This window comes from Colletotrichum higginsianum, chromosome 4, assembly GCF_001672515.1.
Source record: "Colletotrichum higginsianum IMI 349063 chromosome 4, whole genome shotgun sequence".
In the NCBI taxonomy this organism is placed as follows: domain Eukaryota; kingdom Fungi; phylum Ascomycota; class Sordariomycetes; order Glomerellales; family Glomerellaceae; genus Colletotrichum; species Colletotrichum higginsianum.
In genome coordinates, this window is record NC_030957.1 from 3038035 (window position 1) to 3053910 (window position 15876).

Here is a 15876-nt window from a genome sequence, read left to right on the forward strand (position 1 = left end):
GAAGTCTCCTCGGATAGAAACTCTACACTCTAGCACTCTGTGGCTCATACCAGCCCAACAGCCGGCAACTCGCTCCTTCACTCTGGCGCCGTTCCAAATCTTCACCTCCACCTCCATCTCCTCCACCACCGCCGCAATGACATCCTACGACACGGCCGTGGACATCCTACAGCAGGCCGCCGCGGAGCTACGGCCGCCAAATGAGCAGGAGGGGAACAACACCTGGGAAGATGTATCCCTCCTGGACGCCGTGGGCCGCGTGGCCGCCGCCGATGTCCTCAGCCCGACAGCGACGCCTGAGTTCGACACGTCCGCCATGGACGGCTACGCGGTCCGCTCGGAATCCACAGCCCTCGCCTCCCCCGAGACGCCGCTGCTGCTGCGTGTCCGCGGGACCATCGCCGCGGGCGACGAGCCCACGGTGCTGGGCGAGGACGTCTTCCAGAGAGACGCGGCGGAGCCGTGCCTGGAGATCATGACGGGCGGCATCTTCCCCGTGGTCTCGGGCTCCAAGAGACAGTTCGATGCGTGCTTGCGCGTCGAAGACACCGCCTTAGCGTCCGCCGGCGGTAGCAATGACGACGCGGAACAGTTCATCATGATCACGAAGCCCGTCCCGCGAGACGCGAACCGCAGACCCGCCGGCTGCGACATCCGACCCGGGCAGCGCATCGTCGAAAAGGGGGACGTCGTCGGCGCCTCGCACGTCATGCCCTTGGCGTCGGTAGGGGTGTCCGGCGTCCGGGTCCTCAGGAAGCCGCGCGTCGCGGTGTGGTCGACGGGCAAAGAACTGGTCGCGGGGAGCGTCCCGGACGTCAACGGGCCGTTCCTAGTGGCCGCGCTCCGCGAGGCCGGCGCGGAGCCGTCGTTCCTCGGGACACTACCCGACCGCGAGGACGCCGTCAGGGAGGCGCTGCGGGAGACCGTCGACGGCGGCCGGTTCGACGTGGTCTTGACGACGGGCGGCGTCTCCGTCGGGAAGTTCGACTTTTTGGCCTCGTCCCTGGGCGGTCTCGGGGCCAGGACCCGCTTCCACGGCGTGGCCATGAGGCCGGGACACCCGGTTCTCTTCGCCGAGGTCCCCGGCCCGTCCCGGATCCTTCCCGTCTTCGGGCTCCCCGGGAACCCCGGGGCCGCGGCGGCCTGCTTCAGGTTCCTCGTAGTCCCGTTCCTCAGGTCATGGTCTCACCAAGCCGCCGAGACGCCCGTCATGGTGCGGTGTCTGGACGACCTTGTAACAAACGGCCACGGAGGGGGAGGGAGGAAAGCGGCGTCGCCGGGCATCCCTCCCACGACATCGTTTCGGCACGGGACCCTGAAGCAGCTTCCCGACGGAGACGTGGCGGTTGAGCTCAGCAAGCAGCAGAGCCCCGCGAAACTCGGGCCGTTCATCGTCGCCAACTGCTGGGTCCGGACCGGGGGTCACTCACGGGGGACGCGGCCCGAGGCGGCCCGCGTCCCCTGCTATCCCATGACGAGTCGCGCAACATTCTGAAGCAGGACGGCCAGGGAAAGAAACGATGTTCGGGTTTTATTCTCATTCATTCTTCATTACTTGTACAACGCTGCTGGAAAAAAAAAGGATAACCCCACAAGTTCGGCGAGAATTCACATCACTCCGGACATAGTCCCAATCTACGCCGCCGCCCCCTTGTGCGCCTCGACGGAGGAGGCCGGCGGCGGCGACCGCGCCCCCGCCCCAGCCCCCCCGGACTCAGATCCCAGCTTCATCTCCTCGACGGCCTCCACCCACTCCTCCATCGTGTTCACGTTGGTCAGCCACCACTCGCAGCCGGGCGGCGTGTCCAGCATCAGCCCATCCAGCTCCCTCGCCGCCGCCGCGGGGCTCGCGTGCCCGCGCGCCACGCGCTCCGCCAGCCGCGACAGCGCCGGCGGCGCCCAGATGGCCAACAGCGGCTCGCAAAACCCTTCCTGCGAGCGGTAGCACGTCACGGGCACGGAGTCGCGCTTGAGGAAGAGCAGGTACAGCGCGTCCGGCGGCAGCAGCGGGTAGTCGCACGCCACGACGACCCAGTTGGCCCACGGGTCATACCGGTACGCCGCGAGGAGGCCCGCGGCGGGGCCGGCCGAGTACTTGTAGGTGTTGGGGTGCTGGTCGCGGAGGATCTGCACCTTGGGCTCCTCTCTTTTGGGGTCGGTGCTCTCGGGGGCTGCTGCTGCTGCTGCTGCTGCTGACGATGATGATGTTGAAGGAGACGAAGAAGAGGAAGGGTTGTTCTCGGGCTGGGCGGCCAGCAGTTCGTCGAGGTAGTCGTCCGTCTCGGACTCCTGCGCCAGGGAGATATAGATAGTATGCGGCTCCGGGAAGATGACGCGCAGCAGCTGGAGTTGCCTCTGGTACAAGGGGGTTCCGTCGGGCATGCGTAGGAGGTGCTTGGGTGTGCCCATCCGAGTCGACTTCCCCCCTGCCAGGAGGAGTGGCCTCATGGCCGGTAATCCCATGGCGTGAGGAGAAAGGGTTTCTTTACTGCCGAGGAAGTTAAAAGCAGTGGTATCTTGCGTCAACCTTGCCACCCAAAACAAGCTTAGATCCGGCCTGTATGATGTCGCTGAAGAGGGGGTGTTTGGTGGGATGCGAGGGCTCTTACAAACGGGGAACAAGGGACATGCGTGGGATGAGTTGGAGGTGTAAGTCCTTGTAAACCAGCCAAACGCCTTTTTTGTTGCGGGCAACAGTTATGAACCTTACATTTCCCCAATCTCAAACCACCCCACGTTCGCATATCGAGACTCGTCCCGGACGTCATCATTACGCCATAACACCCCCAGAGTTAGCGTAATACTTCCCCATCCGTGGACCGTTGGACCCGGAGATGCTATCCGATCGAGAGGGTAAGGCGGGCGTTTCTCTGTTCCCCGTCTGGGCCATGTGCAGATATGCTTCTTTAATACACTGCAGTTCTACTGGTCTCAGTGTTCTGCAAATGACTGGCATTTCAGTATGCACCCACCCATTCCCATCCCCCTGTGATCATCCCGCCCCCTACCTAGGGACACACACATAGAGTCACATAGTCACACACACACACACACTCACCCTTGATCGACTAGGAAAAGGCCAGTGATCAAGCAACCCGGGGGCCTGCACCATCTTATCAGAGTTATCTTAGTGCAACGGTCGCCGTGGCCCTCGGCATGGCGGTCCCTGAACCCAAGCCCGGAGGAGGGGAGGGCCTACTAACACCGTCGCCGCCGCCGCCGCCAACGACGACGACGACGACCGGCGCGTCCGACCGCCCCGTCAGGCCCCACCGCCCCGTCCGGGACGCCGTCCGCGGCTTCTCGACGCAGTGGTTCCTCGTCCCCCAAGGGACCGCCGTCCTCGCCACCATCCTCCACCAGCTCGACTACCGCTTCCGGGGGCTCACCGTCATCTCCTACCTCTTCTGGGTCGCCGCCGCGGCCCTGCTGCTGTCCACGCTCGCCATCTACGCCGCCCGGCTGGCCCTCTTCCCGCGCCACGTCCTGCGCACGCTCAGGCGCGACGAGGTGGAGCTCGCAGGCCTCTCGAGCGTCTCCATCGCCTTCACCTCCGTCGTCCAGATGGCCTCGCTCACCCTCGTCTCGGCCTGGGGCGCGCCCTGGGGCGAGGTCGTCTACGTCCTCTGGTGGGCCGCCTTCGCCCTCGCCGCCCTCGTCGCCCTCGTCCTCCCCTTCCTCTTCGTCAAGGTCTACCCCTCCGGCGTGCCGCACATCTCCCCCGCCACCCAGCTGCCCGTCATCGCCGCCCTCACCGCCGCCGCCGCCGGCGGCACCATCTGCGCCTCGGCCGCCTTGACCAGCGCCCAGCAGGTGCCCGTCATCGTCGTCTCCTACCTCCTCATCGGCGCCGGCCTGCCGCTGGCCTTCGCCCTCGACGTGCTCTTCTGGGCCCGCCTGCTCGGCAACGACCAGCCCCCGAGGCAGAAGGCCTTCCAGGACATGATCCTCTGCGGGCCCTGGGGCCAGTCCTCCTTCGCCCTCCAGACGCTCGGCCGGGCCGTCCTCGGAGGCAGCTTCGCGGGGTACGCCGGCGGCATCTTCCTCGCCGCCGACGCCGCCGGGCCCGTAGGTTACACGAGCATCTTCGCCGGCCTCACCGCGTGGGGGCTCGCCACGTTCTGGTGGTTCTTCGCCATCATGGGCGTGTTCCACGCCTTTCTCGACGGGAGTGTGCCCAAGAAGATCCCCTACACCTTGGCCGGCTGGGCCCTGGTATTCCCCTGGGTGAGTTGCTCCCCCGAGTCCCGATGGTGTGGAGCGGAGGGGGGCAATGTGGCTGCTGACAATTGTTTGCCAGGGCGTTTATACGAACGCTGCCGTCCAGCTGGGAAAACTCCTCGACTCGGAGGCATTCAAGGTTTGGTCCACCTGCCTCGCAATCATGCTTGTTGCCATATGGCTTGTGAATGTCGCCTTCACAATTAGGATGCTAGCCAGGAGGTAGCCGGGGAATGGAGCACGCACCCCAAAGTCTTGAATTGGATAGCGAGACGTTGCGAAAACCAGCACATGATTCCAGAGGCTTAAGTTGCGGCCGGGCCTTGCCATTCCTTATTGTACGGCCGCATCCATCATCATTCCGGTGGTGTGACCCAATTCGGCCGGCCATCCCGTACCTCATCAACAACGTCAAGAACATCGACGGCATCGACGACACCAATCGCTAATTGCTAATCATGTACAAGTATTTTATTTTTATTTTTTACCCCGCCCTCTCTTCAAGTTCGCTAACAACCATCCCGCACTTACCACTAGGAGAGCCGCGAGACGCACTTCATCCTCTCTCGCTCGAAAGCGCAGAGGCTGAACACAAGAAGCGAACACAAACGCACAAGAGTCAGCAAGGGTGCTTTTTCCCGGGACGGGCAACAAGTAAGCAAAAGATCCGCGCTCATGACACTTGGAGTTGACATCTCTCTGGAACCCGGACCGTTCACATATTACACACCCACGTCATCAATCAGCCGAGGATGCCCCTCAGAGTTGGACTCCCCCAAACATCCCATCTGGGAATCCTCACCCTGACGTTGTTGCGCCCCAGTGCCTGATGCCCAACCATCGTTCCGCTGTTGATCCCCCCCAGCCCCCCCCCCCTTATTGCCGTTACTCAGCCAGGATATCTTCGTCCAACTGCTGACCGAGTCGTCGCCACTACGGGCCCCCCGTCTTGCGAAGCATAGGAATGCCTGCCCTCTGCCCTGCGTGACGGGCTGGCCCGCCGTGCCGCCGTCTCGCGTCCTTGGCTCCGCACCCACTTCAAAATAGACAGTTTCACATTGGCTACCTTCGACACCACCACGTGCATCATAAATCATGTAGCTTTCTCAGAGCAAACTTTTTATTTGACCATGTCTGTAAGAGCAAGACGAGAAACGCAAGCTCTTGGGATGCAAAGAGCCAAAGGGACAGGATGCCTCAAAAAAAAAAGTAAAATAAAAAGTACCAAATCTTTCCTCCCGCCAGACTCCGAATTGCCCATCATGCCCATGTGCCAAGCCCGAACTCCGTCGAGATAACAAGAGAATCGCAGACCCAGAACTTTCCCAAACCAAATTAGGGGTATGATGCTCTCCATCTATGGCGCAGAAACCTCGAATTAACGCCCCTTATGTGATCCCCTTGTTGCTGTGCTTGCATGTTCGTTGTTGTTATTGTTGTAGTCGTCAAATCAGGAAAAAAGGACAAGAAAAAATAGAAGGAAGAAAGCGCGACGCGGGGTTTGCTATACCAGCTTGGTCTGCGTCCCGAGTTCGGCATGGGGGAATCTAGGGAAGAGCAGCGACGCTGCCGGCGAGGAGAGCGTAGTTGGCCAGCTTGAGAGACAACACTCGGGATCGGGGATAATCAGGGCTAATGATCATACGCCCGTCCTTGTTGAACCCGACCTCTCCAAATGACTCGCTCAGCTGCTCAAACTTTGCGTTTGGCCGTACTCGATTCAGCTCTGCCAGGATGTTATCGCTCCAAACACCGGAGCACCAGCCGTCCCTCAAGACAAAGTAGGGGTTCAGGGGAGGAACGGGAGAGTCTGAAACTGGTTAGCAAAGGAGGGTCTTCCGGGTCTGTACGGAGTCCGAGTAAACATGACTTACCCAAGTCCACAAACCGAATCCGCAGGTAGTCCAGAGCCTTGAGGGTCGACATGGAGTGAATGCCTGCCAGCACGAGCATCTCGAACGAGTGGATGAAGTTCATGTCCTGAATGCCGCTTCCCGAATCGTGAAATTGGGGCACGGGGCGGCAGCAGTTCTTGACGGTGAGGTCAATCGTCTTGAGGCGCGTCGTTCTCGGGTCCGATCTGATGGCCGCCATGTTGAAGAAGTTCTTGCACACGCGACCGGTATAGGCCAGGTGCTCGAGCGCCGGGGTCGCCTCGGCCAGCCTCGTGCAGAAGTGGACTTGGTTGGAAACCTTCATGTAAAACGGCGGACAGGCGAGTTCCCTGCGGTAGTCGCTCTCGAGGCAGAGGTTGAGATAGGTCAGGTTTGTGGGCAGTTTGGGCAGGATGCTGGCCATGCTCAGATAGCTCTTGGACTTGGGCTTGCTGTAGGAGCCGTGCCATTCGGTCAAGTTTGGCAAAGCACCAAGGACGGCCGCGAAATCCGAGTCGTCGCGCATCAGGTTCCACTGTCCTCTAGTGACCAGGGTGCGCACCGACTCGAGGGTGGGCAAATGCCAGCCGGCGGGACGCCTGTTCCAGCTGTGCTGCACCTTGGGCGCCTTCTTCCTCTCGCCGCCCTCAATAGTCAGCACGCAGACGTCGGGAAGGGCGAGGAAGACAAATGTGAAGGCCTCCTCGAGACTGCAGTTGTTGGCGGGCAGTGTGTAGGTCGCATTCGTCAGGCCGTCCATGGTGACGGTGGGGAGAGCGAGGGTGGTGCTCAAGGCCAGTGGACCATACTTGGGCTGGAAGACGGGGAACCAGATCTCGATGTGCTTGACATAGCGGCGGAGGTGGGCGTGCTCGCCGAAGTAGGCCATGGCCAGCTCGAGGGACTCGATGGTGGCCTTGATCTTGATGTGACGATAGAGGCGCTCCTGGATCAGGATCCTCCACACGGGACTCACGAGGGCGAGCTCGGACAACTCCCTCCGGCGAGAATGTCGCAAGGCGGTGCCCCAGCTCTTGGTAACGCTCTGCATGCCGACGGAGCTCTTGGAGGAGGTGGAGACGCGGTAGCCGAACAGGTGGTCGAGGATACATTCGTGGATCTCGGCGGGGAGGTCGTTGAGGTTCAGGGTGGGCGAGGCTTCGGGAGGGTCGAGGGAGTAGGTCGGGGTGGCGACGGCCGGGCCTCCGTAGGCATCGGCGTCTTCGGCCATGGGGGTGCAGCAGTCCGAGATGCGTTGGTCGGGATGTAAAAAGGGAGTGCTGCTCGGGCGAGTCGGGGGCACGAAATCATTGCTCTTGGCCTGGTCAAGGGGAGGACTGGAGGGGCCGGGGGAGACGGGGTTGGAAGCCGTGTTGAGGATGGTGGTCAGGATGGAGGCGGAGGCGGTCATAATCGAGGTTAACTCTTCCGTGGCGTTGGCGTTGGCATTGTAGTCGTCTCGCGACTGTCTTCTATCGATAGTGGAGGGGTGGTGGTGGTGGTCTCGAGGGTCTCGAGGGTCTCGGGGCACGTTGTTGTTCGTGACGTTGGCGTCGTCGTCGGCTGGGGGGAAGGACTGCTCGACGCAAACGGACATGGTCGTCGGGGGCGCGGAGGAGGGCAAGATAGCCTGTGGGTTCGAAGGGAAAAAACTAGGGATTTCGGGGCGAATGAAGCGAACCCTTGATCATGGCAAGACGGTTGAAGAGGGGGGCGGAGGAACAATAGGGCGGCGTCGGAGGGTAGGCGAGGGCGTGCTTGTTAATCGTGCGGCAAGAGGAGAGCGAGAGGGAAAAGGGCCAAGGGAGATTGGATCTGGCTGCTTTGACGATGGTGGGGGAAATGAAGTCCCAATAATTGAGAGACCCTTGATACCCAGACCAGGGGGGGTCACAACAATGCTGAGTGACGGGAAGAGAGAGTAGAGTGTTTTGGTTCGGGTGCTGTGGCCCGTATTCCAGTGGACAGACTGTATGTAGGTGGTAGTGGTAGCGGCGGCGGTAGTGGTAGTAGCGGTAACAGTATCCGTGGTAGCGCTGCGCTGGGTCGCTTCGCTGCGCCCAAGCCACTTTACGCGGTAGGTCGCGTGCGCAGTGCAGTAGTGGAATGGTCCAATGGGGGTCGGTGGGGGAGAGGTCGGGCTGGTGATGGAGGGCGGGAGGGGGAAAGAGAAAGAAAGAGAGAGAGAGAGAGAGAGAGAGAGGGAAATGAAGAGGGAAAGCGTGTTTGTGTGGGAGAAGATGAGAATGGAAACGAGAGACGGAGAGTTAGGAATGTAGATGGATGGACGGGTAGGTAACTAGTTAGTTGGAAGGCTAGGAATGGAAGCGTTGGCCGACGGAGTGGTAAGGCCAAAAGATGGGAAGAAGTGTCCGTTCAGGAAGCAGGTCGATTCGGTCGTGGGTCCCTTGAACTGAACTGACCCAGACACGACCAGGCCAGACCAGACCAGGCCAGGCAAAAAGGTTAATGGGGAAAAAGAAAGGACAAAAAGGGACGTGGAAAAATGAGACTATGAGAGTGAGTATGGGTGAAATGAAACTGAGAATGAGAATGAGAATGAGAGTGAGAGTGAGAGCGAGCAGGGAGAGGGAGAGAGAGGGAGAGAATGGCGCACTCAATGCTGTGTGTCTGGGAATGAAACGGACACCGGGACACCTGGAAAGAGGTCGAGCGGAGCGGGATTGCAGTTGCAGGAAAGAGAAGACGGCGTCAAGCCCAGGTGCGCGAGGTAGGCGAGGCAGGCGAGGCGAGGCGACGGGCAGCGCAGCGCAGGGGCGGCGGGGCGTAGTGCGTGTGGTGGTGCAGGCAGTTACGGCACGGCCAGTTCGTTACGGTTGGTCACGGTGGGATCGGGAATTTGGGTGATTTGGCGATTCGGCGAGATTACGTGATTACCTTATGTGACTATTTAGGACTGCTTGCAAGTTGTGGTGGCACCCTGGCACCGTGTCATCGTGTCACCGTCTGGGAAGAGGGGAAAGAGAAACTGGGAAATGGGAAATGGGAAAAGGCAGGCGCCATCGAGGTGCACTTCTAACCTGGCGAAGCAAAGAGGGCAAGTGCGACAAACGTACATTCACTTCCAAGTCCCAACGGTAGGTACCTTAGGTAAGGTACTGGGTAGGGTACCTAGATAGGGCAGGTCTCTGCGCAGTGGTTCCACGAAAACGGTACCAGAACCAGAACCAGGACGATAAAGTCGCATCATGACGGAACCGAGAGGGGCGCGGAGTGGAAGTCGGGAGCTTAAATCCAGAATCGCCCATCACCAGGATGGGATGGATCATGGATGGGCTGAGAGGGAAGGGTTGCAGAAATCGCGACATCGGACAACTTGAATCAGGAAACGGAGCAAACTCTCTTTCCCTCTGGCTTTTGTGTGTGCGTGTGTTCCCTTCCCCCCATTTTCTTCTGCCTCCCTGGGACAACATAACAAGAATGCACATGGTATCCATCTTGTGTGTTGTGTTGTTGAAGCATGGCACGACACGGACATTACTGCACCAAACAACCGGCGTCCAGCTCTCCCCCAGACCGTATGCCCGATGTCCGGCAGGCTATAAGCACGCAAATCCTCCGTACGGCCAGCTAAGCTTCCTAGTCCGTACTGGCGCATTGCTGTGTGCGACGGCGCAGAGTCAAGTCGAGAGTTACCCTCTTGTGCATGAGACGTGCACCGCCGTCTCTTCCATGACGAACCCCTCCCCGAAGAGTCAGAGTTGGGCGTCAGAGTCAGGCACCTCCAGTGTGTCCTCTTTGCCATCGCTTCATTTGCGACACCGATCAAGCAGAGGTTTGGCTCATTCGTCAGTGAGGTGATGTTGGGTCCTCTGTAGATATCCGGATACCTGGAACGGAACACGACGATCATTTGCCCAGCCAGTACTTTTACATCGTAGAGATCTGGCATTATGTGATTGGCTGTGCCGCTGTGTTGACCCACATCTGCCGACCGCCACGCTCCACTTCCGTGGCCATTTTCCCAAGGTGTCTTATCAGCTCCTGTCACAAGGGTCACCCTTGGCCCAAGCGAGCCAAGCGCGTCATTCTCGCCTTATCTGACTGGGTCTTTCTTCCTTTCCTCCCGGCCCTCGGTTGCTGGTCTTGGTTGGTGCTTACATCATCGGCCTTGGAGAGTCGGACGGCCCTTCGACGACGAACAACACGGAAGGCACCTCCGCACCAGTCATCCCACCCTCGCCGCTTGCTGCGTGAACTCAATCAATGTTTGCTTCATCACGTCACCGCCCTCTTCTTACCCTTCTCTTCTCCTCGTCTTTTTCTCCCCGTCCTCCCATCTTCTTTCGACTAACCACGGTGCAGCATTGCGGTTGAGATCTAACGCCCCCAATGATTAGCAACGCCAGGAATGCGGCCGGAAGAACCACGCCGACATCCACCAGATTGGCTATTGAAATAAGCCAAAGGCCTATAGCCCTACTGTAGGAATCGATCCCAGTCCCACCTCCCCCATAAGATGCACCTGTCACGACCCGAACATGCATCGTAGATGCTCGTCTTCGACAACGACCGATCGGTGACCAATCGACACCCGCTCACTGCCCGGTCAGAGTTCAGCACCGCAGAATGACAAAGACATGACTACAAGCACTCAACCATCTCGAGGCTTTCGTGTCGAAACATTTGCAATTGAGTTGCACCGATAGCCTTCGACCGTCTTCCTTTCCCCGTTTCGACTTGTTCTACCACAGGCATTCCAGCTGCTGCAGTCAACTTTCTCTTGCGGGGGAAAGGGTCACGCGGCGCCAGAGTTAAACCTAGATTCAATGTCATGACAACGTCGTTGCCGTCGTCGTGTCGCCAGAGATTGTTCGAAAGGTGGGCTGTCTAGCTGAGTAACCTGTTTGTTTCCCTGGCAAGTACATTCCGTGCGAGCAGAGTGCTATGTCTCTTTAGCTTGACGAGGTTGGGCGCACGGCGCCACCCTTCAAGACTGCCGACCTCAGCAATGTCGCTTATGCAATGTGTCAATGTCGCGGAAATTCCAGAGTCAGAGGGGATGTCTTCTTTATCACTGCTGCTGAAGCGTGGCTTGATTGAAAATTGTCGGCCTGACTTCAACCTCCTTGTTGTCCTCGGATGTTGGAACAAGTCTCGGGCAAGGCCAGGGCGACCAACCATCAACCACACCTACATTGTTGAGCATTCTGGTTGTCTGAACGATCGGCATCGTGGCGCAAACGCACAGCAAAGATCAAACGACTTCGTTGAAACGACACGTGCCGAGCTGTCGCAAGACATGCGATCGCCAATGAACTCTCATGCTGCCACTGCCACCCCCTCCTCGGAGGCACAGATCACCTTGCGAGACGGAGCACCGGATCCTAAGTATAAACCGGGTTGTGGAGGGTCGCACGTGTTTTTTAATAGCAAAACACAAGGGTCTTTCAATGGCATACGGCGGATGCAGGTGAACACTTGGACACAATGTCCATCATGCCGGAGAGGATCGGGTCGGTGGGGGTGGGGTGAACGCCGGCTATCGCGCCGCCGGGGCCAGGGGACAAAGGATCGGTCTGGAACCCCGCCGGGAGAAGAGACAAATGCAACGGCGAGGCCGCGTTTATTGAGCGGCGGCCCTCTCAGCTGCGGTCGTGGACAATCACCGTGGCCGTCTTTCGACATCATGCTGCCACTGATATGATCTACAATATTTGAAAACACGGAGCATGCGTGATTGCAGCTGCAGCAAACCAACGGCGTGGAATGCGGATGCACCATAGCTTCGGCGTCGAATGTCGGACCGTCGGACGTGCAACGCGAGCCCTTGTATCACTGCGACTCGTCGAAGCAGTGTGTGGGCGACGCGCACGCAATGCTCCAATCCGCCGGGGAGCTTCCATCACTCGAGATACAATACGTGTTTGGGCAATCCCAGAGACAACATCCCATCGTCTTGGCAGTGTTCGACCAGGAGCGGGAGCATGTTTTTTCAAGACGACCAAGCGGAGAGCAACGCGTCAACATTGGACAAAGCAGCTTTCTGGCGGTCGAAAGACGATGACATGACGACTGGTGCAGTTTTGGGTAGGGTATTATTGAAACCGTCCGACGTCGAGGGACCGCACTCGCGACTCCCGTGCTGTCGGAAACCACGGACGCCGTGGGTTCGTCCTGGCAGAGACGGCCTCGAGATGAGATTTCACTCTATCTGCGACGACCGCCCCAGAAGAGAAGAGACGGATGAACCGCCGCGACTGTGACGGTCTGCTCGGGTACACTCCAAATCACTTTCCAATTCTTTCCATCGTCCCGGCTGCGGCCCAGGAAACCCCGGACGCCTTTGACAAAACCACGGCTCCGAGAACCTCCGAGAACCGGCCACACGACTTGTAAACGATCCGAAGACCGCTGGGGCCAGATGTCGCTGGGCTGACCAAGGAAGATAGAAGGTAGCGGTAGATGTTGCAAGATCTTCAGGGCACCGATCAGTGCAGGCTGCTCAGCCGCTGGCCGGCCAGTAACTTGTGAAGCTATAGGGCAAGCCAAGTCGCCATTTCTGATTCTCCCGCAGCCCCGGGGGCTGTGTGATCAGTCAATGTCGCGTCCCGGTATGCTTCCAGCCCGTTCGTTGGGGCCGCCCATAAAGGTCAAGCGTATCCCGAATTTCAGATTGCCTTATTTCGGGTCGGAGATGTCATGGCGGGTACGATGACCAACTCTCAATGGACGATTGGAGTCTAGACACAAAAGCGACAGGTATCGGAGCAAGCGATGTGTCTGCAGAGTCACATCGTGACGGGGGGATGCGCCCCTCCTCAAATCTCGTCTCCAAGCCCACTGGACCACTGCGGTGGCGGACGGCCGGAGTGACATGACTGATGACCGATTCAGCCAGCCGAAGGGTTCGTAAAAAGTCGGTCAAGCAGTCGAGTCGTCTCAGCAGTTTGTATCGGTTCGAACCCAAGCGTCAAACTACAGCTGCAGCTCGCCCCGTCAAAATCGGGGTTCCCTACGCAGACGGCCATGGTTCACAGGACAGACGGACCGGATTGTCTAACCAGCAGATGCATGCCTTCCTACGCTGTCATCCAGTTGAATATGGGGGCAAAGTTGGACGTCAGCCGTACTATGGGATGGTGATGGGGGTGAGGGGGAGTACGGGGCCACGGGCGATTGTTGGAGCAGCATTCGTCACCTCGTCCGTCTCTCACGGGCGCCACCAGGACCCATGCGAATATGTCCACCATTACATCGTACAGTACCACAGGTCAGCATGACGGCCAGCCAGGCCCTGCACAAATGCCAAAACGCCAGACAAGCACTATCCCTGCTTGTCTCGCGAGTCGAGACGCACGACTTGTCAAGGGGCTATGGATCATGGATGTTTCATCCGTTATCGTGTCGGACATGTCTGGCCCAACCGCCCAATGGCACATTAGCCAGACCCGCCGCGCCACGTCCGTTTCAAAGTTCCCGATTGGATATGGCTCTTTCAGTGGTGCACACTGCTGTCAAGAGCCTGTAGCATACAGCTTTGGTCTCTATTAATCTATCTACTTCATAGCGACGTCGATCACTGCCTACGTATTCCCTCGCTAGTCTTCCGGGATTTCAGCCTCACCATGGCATCGCTGCTTCATGAGAGCAAGGACGGCTTGGCACGTAGTGAAGAAGGACTCGGGTCAAGACACCCGCGGTGTGCAAAACCACATGCACTTCAACGACCACAATGGCTCTCTCGAAGCAAGCAAGTTCAATAATTTCTATCATTTGCGTGGTTACGAATCGCTCGTGAAGCACCGCCCAGGAAGGGGGGGGCTGGACTAGCTGTCGCTCACCACTTACATATGCTATTGGGCGCAGCTGTCCCTCCAGCTGCCATTCGGCATGGTGCCGCAATACACACTCAGTCCCACTGTGGCCCAGACGGACAGAAACCATCATGAAGCGCGCCGTCGTCAGCCCGCGAGCGCTGGAACAGAAAGGATGAACCGACCAAAGTGCCATGACGGGCTGCGTGCTGCCCACTAACCTCTGGCCTCCCGCTTCCCGAAGGCCCGAAGGGCCGCATGGCGCGAATCTCCAGCGACTGACCGGTGGGCCATGTTGAAAACGAGGAGCCAACTGTTTGAGCCTCTGACGGGTTTCCAATCGATACGGAAAGCCTTGGCTGTCAGAAAACCATTGGCAGACATCGCAGTTGGCGGCACGTCGCCCGTTGCGTGTGCGACAGTCAGGTAATGAAAGACAATACCACTCAGCCTTGGCCTCGCACAACGCAGCATAGCACATCACTGCACAAATCCGCCCGCGGCATGAGCACCCGTAAGCCACCGCTACAACCTTCTAGCACGCTCGGGTCTTGTGGTACAGCATTCGTGGGGGGGGGATCGCTCCATCCCGAGATGGGGAGGCTCCCAAGATTGAACAAACGTGCGCGGGTTCTTTTGCGCATGTCATCTCCTCGTGCGAAGTTGTTCCGTAACTGGCAGCATCCGCCAAATTGCAAGAGATCCCCTGCACTAAGCCCCAAGGGGACCGCCTTGACTACTTATCTCCGTATGTACCGTTCGAGATCCGGGCATTTCAGAGCAACGACTGCCACGGATGTCACGAGTGCCACGATGGCGTCTCAGGGGGGGTCATCGGTACCGAGCCTCCAAATGTATAGGTGTCGCGCAGAGACAGCTCGATTAGAGTTGAAGCCGTCATGCGGATCGTGCGGCCAACCCGCCGCTCTCATCCTCGCCTCATGCCGGGGGGGCGGGGGGCTGACCGCTCCATCGGACCCCTCAAGACCAACGGCGGTTCTACCCCGGCCGGCCGCCATCTTGCGGCTCGAGATGAATTGTCGACGTCGGAAGTTTACGCACGGCATGGTTGCCATCAGTCGATGATGGCCCAGCACGGCATTCGTACAACACCGTAGAGCATTGGAGGGGAAGGGGAAGGGAAGGGAAGAGGGTACGGCTGCCTCTCGCCTCGGCGCATTAACGTCGAAAATAGGGTAGAGGGCGGAGCAACCCTGCAGTCTGCAGATCACCTCTGGGCGGTGAACCTTGTAACAGCGCCAGGAGCTGGATATCCTGCAAGCCGGCGTCCGATTGATTATAAAATAAAATAAACACAAAACGGTGTCGAGAGTGGAATTATTCTCCGCTGTTGTAGCCCTTGGGCAACCCCGGGCCCGGGGGGGGGGGGCTATCACGGACGGCAGAACACAACATTTTGTGGCACCCGAGCCGCTGTCGCTGGAGAAGCAAGAAGTTGTCCAGTAGTAGGAGCAGCAGCAGCAGCAGCCGCCGCCTGGGCCTCGAGGCTTGGCCTTGAGGTAGCATGGCGACGCTGCACGACGGGAGATGGGCTTGGCACGTTCCCTCTGGGCTTCTTTTTGGGGAGCGGGGAGGGGGTATGTGGGCGGCGACAAATGGTCACCATTCCCACATAATGTAACCTACGCTGCAGGTCCTAGGGCCTAGGACCTCGGGCTTGGGCTTGGAGAGGTTGTCCAACTAGGAGACTGGCGCAGGGGAGGGAGAGATGTCTGGAGAGAGGGGAGAGTGTTCGTCCTTTGATGGTGTTTTGGGACCCTGCGGCGGCGATGACCTGTACGGAGTACAGATAATTATACAGTTACTAGCCCTGGTCTGTTCTCCGCTTCGCCCCTCGATCCCATCATACCGCAAAGAGCACGCGCAAGGCAACGTCAAACGAGTGATCAGACGCCCGTCAATCTCCCGCGACAATCCCCAAAATCGACAGTGACTCCCCCCCCGAGGCTTGGAAGCGAAGGAGGCACGGTTTCAAACGGTTT

General features: G+C 59.0%; 3 protein-coding genes across 3 annotated transcripts; 2 read left to right on the forward strand and 1 right to left on the reverse strand.

Moving 5' to 3' along the window:
- Positions 1–136: 136 nt before the first annotated feature.
- Positions 137–1495, forward strand: CH63R_06213 (Molybdopterin biosynthesis protein; the record flags this gene model as incomplete). The annotated part of the gene is made up of 1 exon (XM_018301188.1): positions 137–1495. One exon carries the CDS (start codon positions 137–139, stop codon positions 1493–1495), a length of 1359 nt encoding a protein of 452 aa, XP_018159038.1.
- A 1661-nt stretch (positions 1496–3156) lies between these two features.
- CH63R_06214 (Malic acid transport) lies at positions 3157–4447 on the forward strand (the record flags this gene model as incomplete). The annotated part of the gene is made up of 2 exons (XM_018301189.1): positions 3157–4227; positions 4301–4447. The coding sequence occupies 2 exons, from the start codon at positions 3157–3159 to the stop codon at positions 4445–4447; spliced, it is 1218 nt and encodes a 405-aa protein (XP_018159039.1).
- Positions 4448–5768: 1321 nt separating this feature from the next.
- Positions 5769–7692, reverse strand: CH63R_06215 (uncharacterized protein; the record flags this gene model as incomplete). The annotated part of the gene is made up of 2 exons (XM_018301190.1): positions 5769–6031; positions 6096–7692. The coding sequence occupies 2 exons, from the start codon at positions 7690–7692 to the stop codon at positions 5769–5771; spliced, it is 1860 nt and encodes a 619-aa protein (XP_018159040.1).
- Positions 7693–15876: the final 8184 nt, after the last annotated feature.